We start from the raw sequence: 20,502 nt of genomic DNA, 5'->3' as shown, positions 1-20,502 counted from the left end.
AATGAATTATTGCACAGTCAATATATATAAACGGCATTAAGTTTCCATTTCGAAATTTCTCTCTACATACTTCATTTCAGACAGCTGAACGGTGTCATTAACCTTCAGGTAAAGCTCGGTACAAAAACCACTGTTTTGACATTGACTGATCACTGATTAATGGACAATCTCATGTTTGTTTAGTCCTTATTGCTTATCAGATTCTATTGACTGTGTTACAATATAACCACTAGTTTAAGAGGTTCTACATTGTGTCCAGTATTTTCACTGTGATAGTTGTAAATTTATACAAAACACAAACATATTTCATGCAGTTACATAAAAATTTGATGTCGATCACTAATTATTTTTCAGTTACATCTCATTGTTTATAATCGGATTTTTACTGATGACACCTATAAAGTCATGAAAACACGTTTCTGAGCAATTTAATCTTTTTATTTGAGAGATTAATGAATAAAATACTTGGATTTAAAGCAGTAAGCTACGTGTTGGAACCCTTCTGTCCCTACGTACTTCGATCTGGGTTGGTGGGTATTACATCACTAGATATTGGCACTACAAACTGAATGAAAAGTAAGAGTTTTAAACATTTGAAACTTTCTTTCCTGACGCACTTGTTATAAAAACTCTTTCGGAATAGATAATTTGGTTATAGAGTAAGGCACAATACTGTGTTGATAAGACAGGATAACAAGCATTCGTAATAAGCATGAATAAAACTAACCGTAATTAGAGTAAACGTTTTAGGTTGATGGAGGTAATCGACAGTAAACCCTGGAATCACACGAAACCTAGATCCAGAGTTTTTTTTACCGAGAATCTTCGACCGACTAACATAAAAGTGTAGTGTACGGTATGTTCAGTTATGTACACTAGTGGCTGAACTACAATTTGATCGATAGAGTTTGACCAGCATTAATGACAAGACAAGTATGATATCATTTACTACTCGTTGGTCCATCACTTTATATATCTCAATCCTAGCAAAAATAAGCCGCGACAACTCAACATATATTAATAATAAATATCAGATCTTCACATTCGTTATAAATTCACAATTATTACATTCAATAAATAGTACGTTATGTATAATTTACAATGAATCCAGTTGTTTTAAATATAATTACTGAAGTTAAACCTCCCATTTCAAATGCATTTAAGTCAGTTCCAATTGTGAACTTCTTAGAATGTCTTATAATCACTCAGACGCATTACACTTATTGTATTCTTTTCTTATATGTGCTCTATAATAGCTAGTAAACAGTCGGATTTAACATTAAAAGAACTACGATCAGCTGCTGCATGGCGTCTAAACCAATGGGATAACAAATTAGATGATATATCTAATTTAGATTGTTCATATTCTCATTCGGTTTGTCCACCTACAAATTGGAAGAATTGTGGTTTAGAAACTTCCTTTTACTGGCTTTTACGAGCTGCTTCACAATCGGATTGGTGTAGAGTATCAGAAATAGCTACTGCTCAAAGGTATATGGTTCATTCGATTTTTTGCTTGAAATGTTTATTTCCTAGCGTTATTTAAAACTCGTTACTTAAAGATTGTTCAAATCCCTCAAGTATACTTATTCAAAAATCCAATACATACTTTTTTATAATTATTATTACTTTTATTAAAGCACGAGCATTCAACCCTGAATAATAAACATCGTTATTTGAATGAGAGACGATAACTATATTCCTAGTAGCTTAATGGATGGTCCTTCTGTTTTTGAAGTCCTGACTTGAAAGCTCAGTACAGAACACCAGTTGCGTCTTGTTAGGAAGTCCTTCATTGGAAAGAAATATTCATCCAGTTTAAATTAATAGTTTGTCGTTGTCTACGAAATTAAGAAGACGAAAAACGAATATTCGGCGCTTTAACTGGTTTGGTGGTCACGGAGGATCCACATAGGGGAGTTAAAAAGCCCTGATTCTAAATCAATGCTACTTATGGACTTCAAGATCCTGAAGGTACAAATCGCATATGAACCCATTGTTGGTCACTGGCTATCTTGGAACTGCATCTCCTAACGTTGCTCCACTACCTTGTCGGTTAGAACTCTAGATTAAAGGCTCTGAAATTGCCCCCCTAAGAAAACCACTTGCTTTGATTTAGGTATCCGGATTGTATTCCAGCTCTCACACAAATCAGATAACGAAGTGTAACACATATATATTTAATGCTTCCCTGTACCAACATTTATATGTTTACATAAATAAACTGAGTGAGAAAATTTTTCTGAAATGCTTAATATTACGCACAATCATTAAATCTCATTCTATTTTTTATTATAATAAATAATTTGTTTTTTATTTTGTTTCTAGTGAATGTTTTATTGAAGAATTATATTCGGATACAATACAATTTATTTCATCTGATCAATTAATTTTATATGGTCAAAAAATTAATTTTTTAAATATTTTAAATAAATTAAGTAATCATTTACCATATAAACACAATTACAACTATTGTTTACAATTAATATTAAATTTATTTAATTATTCATTCAATTGTATTAATTTCATAACTACTACTACTAATACTACCAATACTACAAATTATATTCGATTAAATCAATCAATATTTAATACATTAGAACCATTTTTAACTTTATCAATTAATTTTATTCAATTAATATTAATAAAAAATATTTTTATTAATTCTATTAATAATCAATTAAAAAATTTATTGATTTTTACATATCTTTATTATGCTGAAATAGCAACAATAAAATCATCAAATATTTATTTTATAAAAAATTATTTAAATAATGCAATTTATTGTCAAAATTTATTTAAAAATAATTTTAATAAAAGTATAAATTATCATTGGCAAAATTTATTATGTATAAAACTTCAATCATATTTAGAAAGAGAACAAGGTGATTATGATTTATCTATTAGTCGGTTACAATCTGGTTTACAAATTGTTAATAAAGTAAGTATTATTTTATCTTTCTTTTCTTTTCTTTCCTTTTTTTAAATGAATAATATTCTTTACAAATAATAATGATAATAATAATTGGAGACATATATTAATAATTTTGGGTGATTGGAATAGAATCTCCAGTAAAAGTCATATTCTTATTATGACCCTCAAATGCTCTGGTACGGTCGATGGTGGGGAGATTTATTTCTACTACATAACAATGGGAAGATACAAGTGAATTTAAATTTCATTCGATTGTACAAGCAGGTAACTATCAGAACTCAGTAGCTAAGTGGAGAACGTGATGGCGTTCGAAGTGAACGGTACTGAGTTCGAGTCCTGGAGTGGACATCAACTCTGGGATGCATGTGCATCTAGCTGACGAGTCCCAAATAGGACGAAACGTGCGTTTTGGATTACACTGCTAGCCACTATCCATCTTTGCTTGAAGAGCTTGTGACTTAAGGCTATATCGAGGTAATCCGCACAGGATGCACATATGCCAACATGAGACTGATCAATTGCAGTTTTAAATAAAAATGGGAAGATACAAGTAAAACAACACCAAGCGAATTTAATAATAATATAGTTTACATCGCAACCTGATCTTAGTTAAACAATTATTTAAAATCAGGAAGCACTAAATAGTTGTTTCATCTTAATAGGAAACTTTTCAGGAGTGGACATGCTTGACCCACACCCAGGCTCCAATCTAGAGTCATTGGTTTTGGGTACAAGCACGTATTCTCTAGACCAATAGAGCGGAATCCAATAATGTATATGTTTTACTTCAATCCATTCTTGATATTGTGCAACCATCTTCCAATGACGTTACTATGTAACTGATAAGTCTGTTAATTGAACGCTAGATTCGGTTCCTAAGCTCTTCTTGTAACCCCCAGGCTAGATCTACACAGCAACTTGAACATGAGAGAAAAGGTGGGAAATATGGAAGAAACGCTTTCCTCTAAAGGTTCGTTCATGTACAGAAAATTAAGGGTTTTTATGGTGTTTTAAATGACCCTGGGTTTCTCGAAAATTCTGGAACGCTACTAAACATAATAGCAGTATAGGTAACCATCCAATCAGAAACTCGATATATGACTTTACTTTTTAAATGTTTCTGGCAAAACCTCTAGTGAAAGCTGACTGGGAAATATGCTTCTCAGTGTTTTCAAAGCCTTTTCTTGACTTTTTTCAAGGAATTTTATGGATCTCCCCAACAGTAACTTCACTACATTTGACATTGTCTACTAATCTGGGATTCTTATTAGAACTCAAGGAATTGCATCTAACAGTTAGCCACTATTCATCACATGATTATGATTATTGTAAAAGATTTTTGAAGATTGTTAAATTCCATAGTTTGTATTACGAATTGATCTAACACAACCATTAATCAGTCCATGGTATAAATTTAAAAGTTCAACAATCTCCACAAACGTGTAATAATAATAATGATAATAATAGTAGTTATTATTATTACGTTAGTAAATACAATCGCAGTTATAGCAACACATATTAGCGAACATTATTGTTTTCAACTAGATCGTCATCACCATGGGAACCTTTAATAGTTTATAATCACAGCTATTGTTGTTGTTATTATTTACATCAATGCAATTAAATTGTTTTGGTTGTAATTTGATCTTCATTTGAGATCTTAAAATTGTAGCCCTTTCGAATGCCAGTTACACTTGAAGCTTTGTAATATTGGTGAAAGTTCTGCTTGATGTAAGTCGTGATTGTGATCTGTTGTGGGATAGCAATTCTAGTTGTTATTTTCAAAATGACTATGAGATAACTGCACCTTAATCAATGCTTTCATTAACTCATTTATATTTAGACTGAGTATAAATCCCACCAACTTTATTCAGTCCGATTAATTCTGAAATATTTTTCATAGTGCTAAATGGAAAACAAATGGTTGTGATTCTCAGAAACTCGTAATGATTATACATGCATTTCGCTATTTTAGATTGCTTATTCATAAATAACCAAGACTGTATCTGTCAACCGTCATATTTAGTCATTTAGTAATCTACCTTTTGGTAATTGAGACATACAACCCTTAATCTTAATAATCAGTACGTGATGTAGAAATTACAATTCTCTTATCAATTCATGTAACAGGTTGAAAATCCTATTGATAGTATGAAGTCGACATCTTAAGTTGAGATAGTCTGTAAAACACTGATTTCGTAGTTAATAAAACAGTATTTTAAACATATAATCCATGATACATTATTACGTGTTATAGACTTAGTGATGAATGTAACCTTTGAATCAATGTCTTGTTCCGTTGATTTGTTGTTCTTATTTCTTTTAATTTTAATGTTTATTTCATTTAGCAATTTCATCCTTTCTATTCACAATGAAATTTTATATTTAGGTGGTAGAACAAACGGATAAATCATCTGAACATTTAGGCGGTTATATTAATTGCTATATTCATGGTATAACTGTTTTATGTAATTGGTTATATGAATCTCGAACAAAAAGTGCCGCTGATCTCTTGCTCAACTATATTAACCCTGTAAGTTAGTTATGTTTCATATAAATATTTACTCCTTGATGTGTTTTTTCTTTTGTTGTGTCTTAAAATTAATCCTATGAGTTTGAGCATACTGACTGTCTTCAATTACATTGTCAGATCTTCTCGTTCGTTTTATAGTTTATGAGTTTGTGAATGTGATAAAACCACTAGCGGTGAAAACAATCAATTCATCAATATTTTACTGGATATATATTTATAAATGAAATATGATTTTTGGTATTCTTAGTAGCTAATATTAATCGACTGGTATGAATAATTTAACCTAGTTCAATGAAGTAGAATCGATTGGCAATAACCCTAACTTTAAATAAATGGAACACTCTTTAATCGACTGAGATGGTTAGGGCATGTATTGCGTATGTCCGTCCATCGACTACCTGGAGTTGGGATTACAGCCAGTGTAGGAATAATCTGGAGGAAATTAGGAGCTGCCAAACCAAGTTGTGACATCAGGCCATGAAAACACTGACTGTTGGGCTGAGTCATGTAGGTAGGTGCAGATAGACTGATTGGGGTCTGTGTGATCATATAACCAATGGTTAGGAACTTTACGTCACATTGCTCACAACCGTTCGCAGTGTCGCATATGCATTCACTATCTTCCCTTAGATCTTAAGTTTCCAAATTCCCTATAAGGTTTTTTATTTCATTAATTTAAATTCATTAAATCGTATCTTCAATGCCTAATCTGTTCTATTACCACCAATACCGTTACCAGCTCTACTACTGAGATTCGCTCTAACAGTTTCATCTCTCTTTGCTATTGAGTTGTGATAACCTGACCCAATGTACACATGTGCCAGGCTCCATGTTGCGTGCGAATGACCGAATTTTAGTCTTGAGATCTTCCCAATTATTGTGAGCGATATTAAACTGCTAGTGTATACCGCAGAGAGTTTTGTTGTGTATATTCTAATTTGTGAAACAATAAAAGGCAGTAAACGACTTAACTTATAAGATGGTAGTACAAAACCATCAGTTACTCAAGAGTTTTTACATGATCATAATATGACTTTTTATTCTTATGAAACAGCTCATCAATTAATTGTGTAGAATAAAACACACAAACAGAAAGCATTTAAAACTAGTTTCACTTTAGAATTTTACTTCTGAGTTCTACCCTTGTTTTTATAATAAAATACGATATGGATACTTTCACTTGGATTAGTAAAAGTTAAATCTAAGTTGCTTGAATATCTTACTAATGTGACAAAGATTTTAACGTCATTTGTATAATTGCTGAGATTTATGGAGTGTCATTTTGTTCAGCACTCAAAAAACCCTCATTGTAACCCTTGTCATATTCTCTTGTATGTTTTCTAACTGGAAACTCCTTCCTCAAAACATTGACTTACTTGTTAAACTATTAGTGTTCAGTCTCGAGTCGCGCTTCACCTAATTTAGTGTTAGTTTTACTAACCATCTCGCACAGCTCAGAATTGAAGTACTGGTATGTACCTACTAACTGAGCTACACTAAATTTTCTAATTCCAAACATAGCACTTATAGAGTCATCAATATTTTTATACGTTCTTTCATGTTGTTATATTATACTGATAAAAATGACCAGTTCTTGTTACAGTAATTATCGTCTCTTTCAATGAATTTCCTTTCAATTGACTTAATTTTTAGGCCATTAATTTAGCTCGAAGTTTAAAATTAAATCCTGATGCGAATGCTTTTATGAGTTTGGCTAAATTTTCCGATGCTCAATTCACTACTTTAAATTCATACTTAACATCGTCCGAATTCGCAACTAGACAAAACTTTCTCACACAAGCTCAAAAGGATGTTGTTGTCCTATCAGACTTAGGTGAAAAGAGGTATCAATTAGTGTTTTTTTATATAAATATTCATATCAATCCCTTTGATGTTTTCTTAATGGTAGATAAGCAAAAAAGGGTTAATAAATTAACCTCTGCCTGTTAGACAATGGTTGCAACACTTATTTTATAAAAATTCTATTAATCTACATAGTATAGCAGACAAAAGAAGCAGGTTTGTGTTTTTGAGAACTTGCACGACAATAGATCATGAAATCAGTAAGACTACGCACTCTTACATTTAGTTTGATCGTATTTGTCTATCCTCGCATACCAGCCAATCACAGCTTAGTTTGATCGGCATATCAGCTTGGTTCTCGCCTTGTGTGTATTATTTAATTACTATAAGTAATCATAAAGCTGGAATCCTTATATATTTTTTATCATCCAGGTAGCTATTTAATCCTCTTCTACATGAAACGTAATCCGGACCAGGCATCCATTCTTTATAGTTAGTCAGTCAATAATAACCAATGTGGAATCTATCAAACATATGTGGATAAACCTATTCTGAATAAGTTTTTACTTGACTGCTATTTTAGCCATTATTCGATTAAAAGTATTGTTTATTGACCAGAAGATCTATACAAACATTAATTTATAAGTAGAATATAACTACTCAGTAAAATACTATTATTGCAACACGTATCACCTACTTAACTTTAATTACAGATAGTAATCATTTTATATTCGGATTCTTAACGTTTGACTTCACTTTGTCTTAACGCTACTTTCAAATCATAGTCATCATCAGCATTACTGTAATTCTATTTTCGTACCAACTTATACATTCTCGCCCTATTGATATTTATCATAATATTTTATTTTTATATCCTCATAAAATACGATGTTTCATTTTCTGTTCAAGCAGTATAAACTCTTTGTTGTAGATTTGTTATTAGATTGGTATCTGAGTGGCTAAGGTATTCAACTCTCACCCACTGAATCTCAGGTCCGAACCCCGCCCCATCTATTTCAGTTTGGGTAGCCGGCTAATATTACTAACCCCTCACACTTAGAGTGTGGCTCGTACACGAGTTACTATACTTGTTATCCTTCTTTCCTCATCTATCCCTTGAATTCGTTAGTCAGAAAGTCAATCTATGTCCATGATTGCAAGTAATATTGATTTTGTGGCTAGTGTGGTTATTTATTCGATTCCTGATTGAGAGGTCTTGAATGCACACTGCTGAGATGTCCCATACTAAGACGGAACGGTCGTTCAGCGCTTTCTGGTTTTCAGTAGTTGTTTAACTTTGATCGGTTCACGATTTCAATGATCATTTATTGTTGTGACGTAACAATGTATTGATATAATAAGTGTTTCAGCATTATTTTAGCGTGGAATTTTTCGTTTACAAATGAAGTGAAATAAAATTGTAAAAGTTGCCTATTTTTAATGTGCTTAAATTAAATAGAATTATTTTTAATTTAATCAAGATGACAGTTTACCTTTAAATTTTGGATCTATTAAAATTCATTATCTCACTATCGTACTTTCTCTCTCTCTCTCTCTCTGTTCATCTTTGTTTATCACAGTCGTTTATTACGGTTACTTCAACGTCAATCAGCTCTGGAAATTGATGAACTAACTGCATTGACAACAGATGCTGATCATTTTTTAGAAGCTAGCATTGACGCTTATGCTCAGTGTTTAACTCTATCTGATGATCATAATTTATCGGTACAGTTGTTGAATTAATAAATGCAATTTAAATTTTAAGATTTTTTTTTCTTCAAAATCTACTAAATTATTTCTTAAATTTTTTTTAGAATTTACTACAAAGTGAATAATTAAAATGTGTAGTTACTAGGGTACATGGGGTTTTTTTCGTTTTTGAGAACAATCAAATATTTGTGGACAAGATGATAAATTATCTAAATAAAGCAAGAACAAATATTGGTGCAGAATAGTATGAATTCATAATATTTCGAGGTTTCTCGCCAGCTGCTTACAACCAAAAATGTGATAGAATTTTTACATTGAGATAGTGTGAAACAATTGACATAAATGAGTGTAAATAACTGGGTTACAATAATAACTATATATATGCTAGAACAGGTCAGAGGTTAAAAAAAGGAATTAATTCAGGGTGGGTGGTGTAATAGTTTAGTGAAGTTCATAAATTGTGTGATAATTTTAGAGATTAATGGAATTCAATAATCATAAGATGGGTTACGTAATAATAATTGAATGGAATTTGAAAAGTTAACATAATTTAAGAGGATCAGGTAATGTAAATGTGTGAATAATAAGTTGGTTTAAGTATTAGGTAATAGGGGAAGAGTATAACACAAAATAAATATTTTAAAATGAATAATATAACCCAAATAACCAACAAAAAAATGGATTACCAGGGTAATAATAAGTTTATTACTGTCTCTTTTTGAGTGCATAAATCCGGTTTAAGTTTTTTTATCGTAATCGCTTCAGTGAAGCGGAGAGTAGTCGTATTTCTTTGTCTATTGATAATTTTAAAAGCGTGCAAAATGTTGACAGTATGCCCGGTGTCAAGTAAATGCCGAGCTATTGCACTATTTCAATGTAAAAATTCTATCACATTTTTGGTTGCAAGCAGCCGACAAGAAACCTCGAAATATTATGAATTCATACTATTCTGCACCAATATTTGTTCTTGCTTTATTTAAATTCATAAAGGGAACCAATCGCATGATAAATTATCTTCCTTGTTGACACTGTACTATTACAATTACTGTTCGAAAATATATTTTTTAATATTGTATTCACTACAACTAACATGTTTTATTTCAGTAAATAACTAGTTAGAAATAACAACTCATTTCTGCTATTATTGTTTTAAGCATTTATTTATTTCTTTTCCTTGAAAATATCATGATCGATCCACACTTATTCCACTGTCAAATCATCTGTCTGTATACATATTCATATTGTATACAGTTTACTACATAGAATAGATACTTTTAACACAGATTATTGTGAATGAAGACAGTTTTCTGTCATATGGCTTTTAGATAATTCAGAACAAGAGGTTTAATTTTAAAAAACTTATTAAATGTATTAAAAAAGGATTGAGTAAACATTCATTTATTGTGTGCTTACGTATCCTTGGATGTAGAGTGATAAGAGGATTTTTGATAGTAGTGTAGTGAAGGAGAACAACCTAATTATATTTAGCACATTACAGAGTTACTTGATAAAATAGAAAAACCATACTATTATACCTAATTTGCAAAATGTTCAATAATTGTCTCGGACTTCATTGTTCTTGCATTTCTATACTAATTGCTTTCTATTCACATTCTTCCTTTCTTGATCTTCACAATCTTCTGCTGCCAGACATTACATTCCTGACTCGCGTTATATACTACTTATGTTAATATTAGTAGCACGCACCACAATGTTAGAAAAGCTGTTGTTGTGATAGTTTGACATGTGAAAAAATAATTCGGAATTCGACAACTTTAATTGTGAAGTTGTTAATCTTAAAAGCTATTTTGAGATTTGTACATCAAGATTTTATTCTGTTATGTTAATGTTAATTTCCTATCTGTATCATCCATTTAGGTGTGGACTCAGGACAAGTTTTCATTCATTTAGTTAATAAATCTTTACACTGGTAAATTTTACATTCAAACTTTCATTCTTCTTATCTCCTTTCAATGTTTATACTAGATTTTTCGCTTCATTTCTCTTTGGCTGTCTTCTATCAATTCAAAGTTTCAAAATAGAGCTTCAAAAATCAACAAGATTATGTCAGAACGTCTACCAAGTATTCGAGCTGATAAATTTCTTCCTCTTGTTCCACAATTAGCCGTTCGATTATCTAGTAAATGTGATGCTGACTCATCTTTTCAAAATATTTTAATGAAAGTGGGTTGTTCGACAGAGTTAATATTTTGTATTGTTGGATTTAAGATTTTTATTGTTTTCAGTTATTTTTTATACATTTTTCACTAGTTGCTATGCTTTTACCTAAAAATCATAAACATTTGAAATAAAAAAAAGGATATATTAACGGTCGGTATCTTTTGTGTTTTATTGGTTTGTGTACCAAACCATGGAGTATTAATGGGTTAATAGTTAATGTACCCGATCTTTAACTGTCAAGTTTCAGGTCTGAGTCCTACTTCATAAAATTTGTTTTGGATAATCGAGTGTCATTAATATCTGTCCTACAGTTTTAAAATTATGGCTGGAAGCTGCTGATCTTCCGCTGTCGATGAAGAAAGAACAAAACAATAGAGTATAGTCCGTCTTTGAGTCTATGTAACATTTTTCCTTATTATATGTAGTATAATATAATATATGTCTTTATTCTAACTATTCATAATGTCAAAAATCATCAAAACTTAATGAACATTAGATAGTTGATTTTTTATCCACTGTATCATACTTGCTCTTTGTTTTTAATTACGTTAAGAAATTGGAATCATTTTTCCACAATACAAATTGTTTGTCACCGAGTATCTGAGTATATAAACATTGTTAATAACTTTCTTTTAGATGAACAGTTTTCTTTTTTACATATTCAACTGAATTGTTTTTTTATTCAAAAAAAAAAATGAAATATTCTAGCTAATAGAACGAATGGTAGATTGGCATCCTCATCATTCTGCATTTACTTTACTATTTCTTGTCAATGCTAAGTTAGATGATGATGATAATATTAATAATAATAATAGTAGTCGTCAACGTTCAACTCGTGTAAATTCATTGAGAGCATCTACTGAAACAATTCCTAATCAGGTTGGTTCATTTATTCATTCATGACATGTATACAATTTATTCCTCAAAAAACATTGTTAACACGTTGAAGTAATATGTATACAGTTAGAATAAATAGTGCATAGTATACTTTTTTAATGCATCAAATAAATTAAAGACTTTACGATAATATGAGGAGAATAAATTAATTTATAGTACTGCAACTAATTTCAACTTATATTCTGGTTCTTTGATATTTAGTATGGAATTATGTCTTATGTTTCCTGAAATTGAGTCTATCAGTTTACACATACCAAAGTATATGCATTGGATGAACAGAAAAGATGGTTAGTATCTGGATCTCTGGGCAGTAATCCAGTTGCTCGTCATTTGTTTAATGATGGATACAATGTTCATGTTTAAAATTTCGAAATAACTAGTAATTCAAGAAATTCTAATTTACTACACTTTACTGAAGCCGTTGCTATAAAATGATTCAAATCAAATTCAAAGTTCTGCAAAGATCGCTATTGATCCCATTTTGTTTTGATGACCTCCGTTTATAATACATTCATATAATGTTGTACTAATTGTTATCAACTACGAAATAAGCTTTGTGCTTTTTTTTTTTTTAAAAAAAAACAATATTCAAAAGAACTATTTCTACTTACCTTTAATAATTTTGAAATATTTAAGTTAAAAGTACTTCAGCCAGTACTACACTTCCCAAGTTGATCACTGATTTTCAGTCTACTGATTAAGATGCTTACATTCAAATCATTTGTTTATCAGGTTCGGACCATTGGTCTCCTTTCTTTTCGGGTTTCTGCGTACTACTGCTAACATTTCCACAAATAATGTGACTCAAAATGCAGTACGCAAAGCTGTACTTGATAAATGAGCTACTACGAAATGTAAATTTGACCTAGAAGTCTACAAATAAAATTATTTATATTTAAAAACTTTCTTGTGTGTCCACATCATGCATTGTCGTGGGTAGAAAATTGTGTTTGTACCTAATTTCTCTATCGATTTTTTTTAAATTTCAGTCATCCACAGAGCTAAGTTGCCGTATACAAGCTGCTCAACAACTTTATAACCGATTATCTATTGGTCGACGCAAAGAACTTTTATTTCAAATGAAATATTTAGCTGAAGCTTATGTTGACTGGGCAAATACAGATGTTGATAAATATAAAACAAATACAGGTAACACATAAAGACTGATTATTATCAAGTTAATACCAAAAATGCTTGTTAAGCAACGTTCTTGAACAATTTTTCATAAATTAGACGCATATCATTAATATCCTGAAGTTTATGTGTTCAATTAAAAAAAACAAAGGTTTCACTACTGGGATTATTACAATCCATAACGATAATAATAAAAACAAAGCACGTGTTCCGATTACTTTATGTTTCTCCTAAGTTTATCCTTAGTTGACAATAAATAATCTGTTTTCACTTTACCGAGCCTTGTGCTGAACTTCAGTTGATTATTGAGAACCTTTAACGCGAGCTATTTGAAAAGAAATATTTCTTCGCCATATTCTTCTTCTTACTAAGTGTTTAAATTGTAATTCTAGTTATATCAACTTATTCGTCTCATTTCAAACATAACACAAAATATCACCTATAAGCTTCAAATAATCCGGTAGTTTTTTTTATCTGTTACTCATTTACCAAGTATAGATTCGTGTATTCGACTATGAAGGAAAGTGATGTCCGGATCCCCTAACTGAAATAAAAAGAACGGAATTCAAACCTGCGACCTAGTGTTTGAAAGATAAACAGATTAACCACTATCCTGCTAGGATGGTCGAGTAGTACTGGCCTAAGTAGGTTTTATTGAAAATAACTTTAGAACTATGATAAACGCCCAAATATACCTATTTATCAGCACTCACAGCAATATACATATCAGAAAAACGGAAGGTATTCTCTCTGATCACCTTTCTGAATACATGTCAAAATAATTTGATGGTTAGTACTTCTAGATCGCTTAGTAGTGATGGTAGACAGATACATCATAGATACAGGTCGTGTATGTGATCTATTTACAGCGTCCCAAGTAATCAATAAACAAAAAATAGATTACTGCTATATGCAAGATCAACAGTGATTCGCTATCTCAACATCAAATACACTTTTTTATTTTCTGTGAACACGTTTCGTACATAGGACTATACTAATTTGATTTTTGTAACTGTTATTTTAAGATATTAGCATTTTGGTGTACGAATAGCACATTGCTGCGTTCACTGATTATACTAATCATATGTAGTAAAAACGTGAGATTTTCTGTATTATTTGAAAGCCTATCACAGGAAACTAGAGTTCATAAAAACTTTCATCTAAATTTGATCGAACAGTTTCACAGTATTTAGGCGCCGAGTTAATATGAGACACTAAAGAGGATGAATGTATTTGTAAAATCTCAGTTGAGATCTTACAACAGGAAATTAGATTTGTTTTACAATTTCAAGTGGAGAATTAATTTTTTTGTGGATTGACGTATTTGGCTTTCTATACTATTAAATGAAACATTTTGGTTTTCGTCAATGCATTTTCAACTTTCACACGTAATACATATGTATATTTATACACTATAATTGCAATTTTCCCCTTCAGGTAATATCTCCCTTCTAAATGGATGTAAATTGTATGGTTTGGTATCACCAAGTTTACAACGTTCTTCAAGTCGTACTATGGATTGTTTGCTAGAGCTTGTCGCACTACCAACATGTACTTTTCCTATTGATCGATCAGGGACATATCCAAATTCTAGTTTAATTCGTGTGGCAGGATTCTCTCCCGACTTTCGTCTTGTCGGAGGAATTAATTTGCCAAAAGTTATCAGTTGTTTAGGTACCGATGGGAAATTGTATCGGCAATTGGTGAAAGGTAAAGATGATCCAAGACAAGATGCAGTTATGCAACAGGTTTGTTAAACATTATACATCCACACTCAGTATTCAAGAATTCTTTTTGACCTTAACTGTTATTCAAACGGATTTATATTCATATTTATGTGGAATACAATCATGTATTCTCATAATAACTTAATAAAGTATTGAACATTATTTCAATATGGATTTATTTCCAACTGTTGGTTGGTTGATTTGCATTTCCAGGTTTTCACTGCTGCTAACTGCCTTTTAACAAAATGTGGCAAATCCAATAAGACTGATTTACCACACTCTTCAACTTCTCAAGTTAATTTACTTAAATATCGTGCTAACTGGCTGGATATGGATAATGGACTTCGCATACTCACCTATAAGGTTAGATTATATTTTATTACGTAATCGAATAACTGAGTGCCTTTAATCCGATTGTAAGAAACCATACCATTTTCAACCTCTTTATCTATATTTACTTCCATTTTTATCACAAATTGTTTTTTTTTCTACTTTTTAGGTTATACCGATGGCTCAGCGTAGTGGTGTTATAGAATGGTGTGAAGATACTGTACCATTAGGCGATTGGTTAGCCAATGAGCGTACTGGTGCTCACCAACGCTATAGACCTCGTGATATGCCCCCAATTCAAGCTAAACAGCGTTTGGGAGTTGTCAAAGATAAAACTCCTGATCGTAAATTAGTAGCATTCAATGAAATATGTGAAAAATTAAAGTAAAATGTTCCTCTTTTTTTCTAGCATATTTATTGCTTATATGTTACTTTTATTCCCTAAATGATAAAGTACACTGTATGCAGTGCTATTGGCATATAATGGGTTACTTCAAACATACTGTGTTTTGAAAAGCTCTATCAAGCCAGTTATATAAGTTTTGAGGCATAATTTATAAAAATCCTAATATTCTCTTTCTGTGTGCTTTAAAATTACTAAAAATAAACAATCGTATATCTTAAGACTACTATTTACTAATAAATTCTTCAAGTTACTGTTATAAACTCGTTTATGTATCATGAATAATTCTACTGATTAACAGACTAACATTGGTATTCTTTACTTACAGTATTTACTATATCGCCTAATTGTTTATGAATAGAGAGAATTATGTATTTTAGCTTTAAGATGAAATATTTCTTTCTTTTTTTCAATGACGAAAATTCTGTAAATTTATGTCTAAAAAAACTGTATCAATGCATACTTTACCGTGTTGTATTGTGAGATAGTGACAAAGATTTTTAGTTCAGGAGAATAATTTTGTTGAAGTCGAATTCTCTAAGCTGAATTGGTTCAATCGTCAAGATTTTATTGTCTTTCTAAACATTGTATTGTCAGCATTTTCTGGGATCACGTAATAGTAAGGTTAAACGCAGAGTATTAAGAAATGTTGATAAGTGAGTTGATGGGGTTGTGAATATTCATTGACCGAGATGGTTAGGCCATATCTTACGTATGCGTGAACACAGATTACCACGACGCTCAATTCTGACTAGTGTTGGACACAGATGTATTTTAAACAATCGTTCACTAAAAACATTTATTTAAACTATGACCAAAATCCCAAACAATGTTACAATTGTATCTTCGTTTGTTTTTTTTCATATCTGTTTCTTCATCAACTACTATCGTTATGATGATACTGTTTTATGCTTTCTCTTTTGCATCATTTAATGTGATAATTTTTGTTACATATTTCTAATATCACTTTTGACTGCGTAAACGGTACCACAAGTGTTTATTTATGGTTAAATTGTAGCAAATAAACTTTAAACTTCATAACTGAAAAAAAACTTGTAATTTATATAACACACTTTTCGAATGTTTAATATATGCCTTACAAATTTCCATAAATCACTTTATGTAAATGTTTGTCTACAGGGTATTAACTGGCTAAGTTAAACAAGAGCCATTGCTCTTTTTCCTTAGTCTGTTCAATGTAGCACACATCAAAATATGTAATTTAGCTCATAGGAATTTCGCACTATTGATCTTAATTGTTTCTTTTGACAAAGAAATATATAACTATTCTTTTTTATTTGTACTACTGAAAGAAAGGTATCACTTGACTGTGAACATTCTGTTAAGTAACGTTAAAAATGACTTTATGACGACTTATGTCTTCTTTATGTAAGCTTGTGATATCATATAACCAATTAATTCTCTCATGATACAATGCCATAGTGGTAATATATATATATATATATATATATATATATATATATATATATATATATATATATATATATATATATATATATATATATATATATATATATATTAGACTATGTATTTGATATCGTTTCCAATATCTAATTTGTTTGTTTTGTTTCACTGTTATGTTCTTTTTCTTATTAAATCATCACTAGACCAGTGCTTGCTTATTTCTTTTTGGAACAATTCCCTAATCCTCAAAATTGGTTCGTCTCTCGAATGGCCTATATTAGATCGATCGCTGTGACTAGTGTAGTTGGTTATCTTGTTGGATTAGGCGATAGACATCCCCATAATTTATTATTACATAAATCTACCGGTGAGATTATTCACATTGATCTTGGTGTGGCTTTCGATCAAGTAAGATTGTCACATAGTTATTGTTTGTTAATTGTTTCATAAATAACTCGGTTGTTATTAATAGTGTTATTGTGAAATAATATGACCATTTATACATATCAAACAGATATCTCGATAATACTCAAACCAATTACTACTTTTTTCATGTTTGTGTTTATACCCTCAGAATTCACCGTTAGAGGTAAAGAAAAAACCAATCGTTTTAATACCGTACTCCAACTAATGAAATAAACTTTAACAATTTCGATTACTAGAAGCGTTCATCGTGTAAAATCTATTCTTCTGAACAAATTCTTTATGTAAATAAAGTTAACAAGATAATTTTTGTTTTTTTCCAAAATATTTCATTATTTTTTTTATTGAATCTTTTACCTAGGGTCGACTTTTACCAACTCCAGAAATGGTTCCTTTTCGATTAACTCGTGACCTTGTTCACGCTTTAGGTCCATTAGGTTTACAAACAGGATTTATTCCAGCTGCTGAAGCTGTATTACGAGAGCTTCGAAATGGATCTGATGTTATTCTGACTTTATTGCAGGTGAGATGTTTCGTAGTTGTTCTCAAAGATTGGAACTTCACACACTTATTTAGATATAAAGAGAGAGGTTCTCTCTGAAGAAAAAGAATCATTTTTAAGGCTTTTTTCTGCATAGATTATTGAAATATCCGTTTTTCTAGACTGTTTTCACTTTTTAAGTATTCTTTACATCATAGTTATATTTTTCACAACTAAATAGTTTATTGCATCATTTAACCGTAACTTTCATTATATTCTAACTCACGTAGAGGTGACATCCGTCCTTAAACCTCAACTGAGTGTATTGTAAAGCTTTAAATTTCTGACTGAATAATACGTCAATACTATTATTTATGTATAGAAACTGAACATATAATGACGTGTCTTCCGCCTCATTTGGAACTTACCTGCATCTCACTGTCAGTGTTTTCACTAAAATTTCTACCTATTCCTTACCTATTTATGCTCTAAAACGTTATCGATTATAGCCACTACAATAGGTATCAATTTCTTTAGTGAGTTTCATCGAATTCGATGCCAAATAACAACGATAAGAAAAGATAAACCTCAATTCGATCCCCACATGTGAACTCGTGGACGTGCACTTCTGAAGAGTCTCATACTATAACAAAGATGATCGTCCATTACTCCCAATTGTTTAATGCTTGTCTAACATTGATCGGTTCATGATTTCGATGAAAATAAATAACCTTTTTCTGGGTGTAACATGAAACTAGATTTACATTATCTCTGTCAACAATATATTTGTTTTATTGTTATAACCCAATGATTGGTATGACCGATGGTACATTCAAGGTCTTATAAAAAAATTTCATGTAAAGAAAACTGCACCGACTTCAGTAACAGCACTAATCGTAATAATTTTAGTGAATAACAATTAGAATCCAGCTTGTTATTTTGTAACGAGCATAAATATCATCATTAGTGTATTGCTTTTGTTTATATGATCCTTTTCTGGGTAACAGTATAGTGAATTTATATTTTTTTAAAGAAATATCCCTATGTGGATTTCACGAATTATTGTCAATTCTTTTTTGCTTTTTGGTATTCAGGTTCTTCTTTTTGACCCATTATATTCTTGGTCTTTATCACCAGCTCAACTATATGCGCTTGAAGCTAAACGAGCTGAAATTAATACAACATTAGACAAGTCTAAATCATCAAGTTACTTTTTTAATGATCAATATAAGAATACTAGTAAATCTATGAATAAAGAAAATTTCAAAATGAATACATTACAACCAAATGAAAATAGTCTCATCTTTCCTAGTAATCAACAGTTATATAATACTAATATGATTGATGAAAAAGGTAATTACATACACAGAATAACATTGAATATTGTTTTGTCTCCATTTCTTATGATTTATTCATTTTCTCTTTGTCATTGTGTTTTGAAATTCTGTATCTTTTTGGATTATATTCAGATCAATGTTGTTCAGAATATCGGTATCAATATTCAATTATTCTTTTAGTTGTCGATTCACTTCACTCATTTTTATTTATTTATTTATTTATTTAATCACATAAACATTCGTACAAGAAGGCACCAAATAGATATGCGCCACATAAATTATTCGACCACTATGAGGGCTTGGATGCTGTCTGGATGCCAAAACCGAAGCAGGTGGTTTTCTTAGGGGGCCACAACGGAGCATTCGACCTGAAGGTCTGATCCACAAGGCAGTGGAGCATCGTGAGGAGACGCAGTCCCATGGAAGCTGGTGACCAACAATTGGTTCACACGCTATTTGTTGCTTCAGGACACTGGAGCCTATGTACACCATTGGCTTGGAATCAGGGTTTCCCAAGTCTCCTAGTTGGATCCTCCGTGTCCATCAATCCGTTTCAAGCACCGAACACTCGCTTTTTGTGTTGTCCCTTTCGTAAAGAACACCAGCGTGACGTGAAGATAGTGAGTCGGACTTCTGTGACAGTGGCTGCATGCATGTATCCATGTGAGAGCATTTTTGAGAGGGAGAGCTGACTCTCCCCACTCTCAGCCGTACCAGGGCATTTGGGGGTTTCATTCACAAGTTATTATGACTGATTGGCTAACTAAATTAAAATATCTTTAAACACAATTTATATGTTAATCATTATTATCTCTAAAACCTTTGGAATTCATCTTTTACATCATGCTATAAAAATCTATTGAATAAGTAACTTTAATTGTGTTGGAAAAGATTTCAACTTCCTATTTTGAATCTGTGAAACTGTTCTGTACTCACATACCTTATTCAATATAAATTTTAATGCTATATTCGGTTTTTAAAAACAAAAAGATGAAATAGTGAAAAAAAAATGTTTATTAATTTTCTTTGATATCCTAATCATACTGTTTAACTGTAAACAGAATAGCTTTCTTGTACACCTTCGAAATATCTGGTGGTTTATTAGACAAGTTGTATGTAAATATCGTCATTATTTAAGAGAATCATCTTTTCTTTATCATAGGCAAGCATAGTTTCAGTTACA

The 20,502-nt window shown here is 31.1% G+C and overlaps 1 protein-coding gene across 1 annotated transcript in view; it reads left to right on the top strand.

The window, feature by feature from the left end:
* MS3_00010403 (uncharacterized protein) overlaps positions 1-20,502 on the top strand; it is a gene marked incomplete at both ends in the record, with an annotated part of 62,102 nt that overhangs the window by 37,178 nt on the left and 4,422 nt on the right. Inside the window, 14 exons of the mRNA XM_051218770.1 lie at positions 1,257-1,491; positions 2,329-2,941; positions 5,325-5,468; positions 7,122-7,312; positions 8,852-8,996; positions 10,968-11,165; positions 11,871-12,041; positions 13,049-13,208; positions 14,631-14,941; positions 15,134-15,283; positions 15,420-15,634; positions 17,282-17,486; positions 17,863-18,024; positions 19,077-19,335. Coding sequence (XP_051071641.1) covers positions 1,257-1,491; positions 2,329-2,941; positions 5,325-5,468; positions 7,122-7,312; positions 8,852-8,996; positions 10,968-11,165; positions 11,871-12,041; positions 13,049-13,208; positions 14,631-14,941; positions 15,134-15,283; positions 15,420-15,634; positions 17,282-17,486; positions 17,863-18,024; positions 19,077-19,335 — 3,159 coding nt within the window. The remainder of the gene's footprint in view (positions 1-1,256; positions 1,492-2,328; positions 2,942-5,324; positions 5,469-7,121; positions 7,313-8,851; positions 8,997-10,967; positions 11,166-11,870; positions 12,042-13,048; positions 13,209-14,630; positions 14,942-15,133; positions 15,284-15,419; positions 15,635-17,281; positions 17,487-17,862; positions 18,025-19,076; positions 19,336-20,502) is intronic.

This window comes from Schistosoma haematobium, chromosome ZW (genome assembly GCF_000699445.3).
Source record: "Schistosoma haematobium chromosome ZW, whole genome shotgun sequence".
Taxonomy (NCBI): Eukaryota; Metazoa; Platyhelminthes; class Trematoda; order Strigeidida; family Schistosomatidae; genus Schistosoma; species Schistosoma haematobium.
Note: the sequence above shows the minus strand (reverse complement) of the source record. Positions and strands in the feature narration are given on the sequence as shown.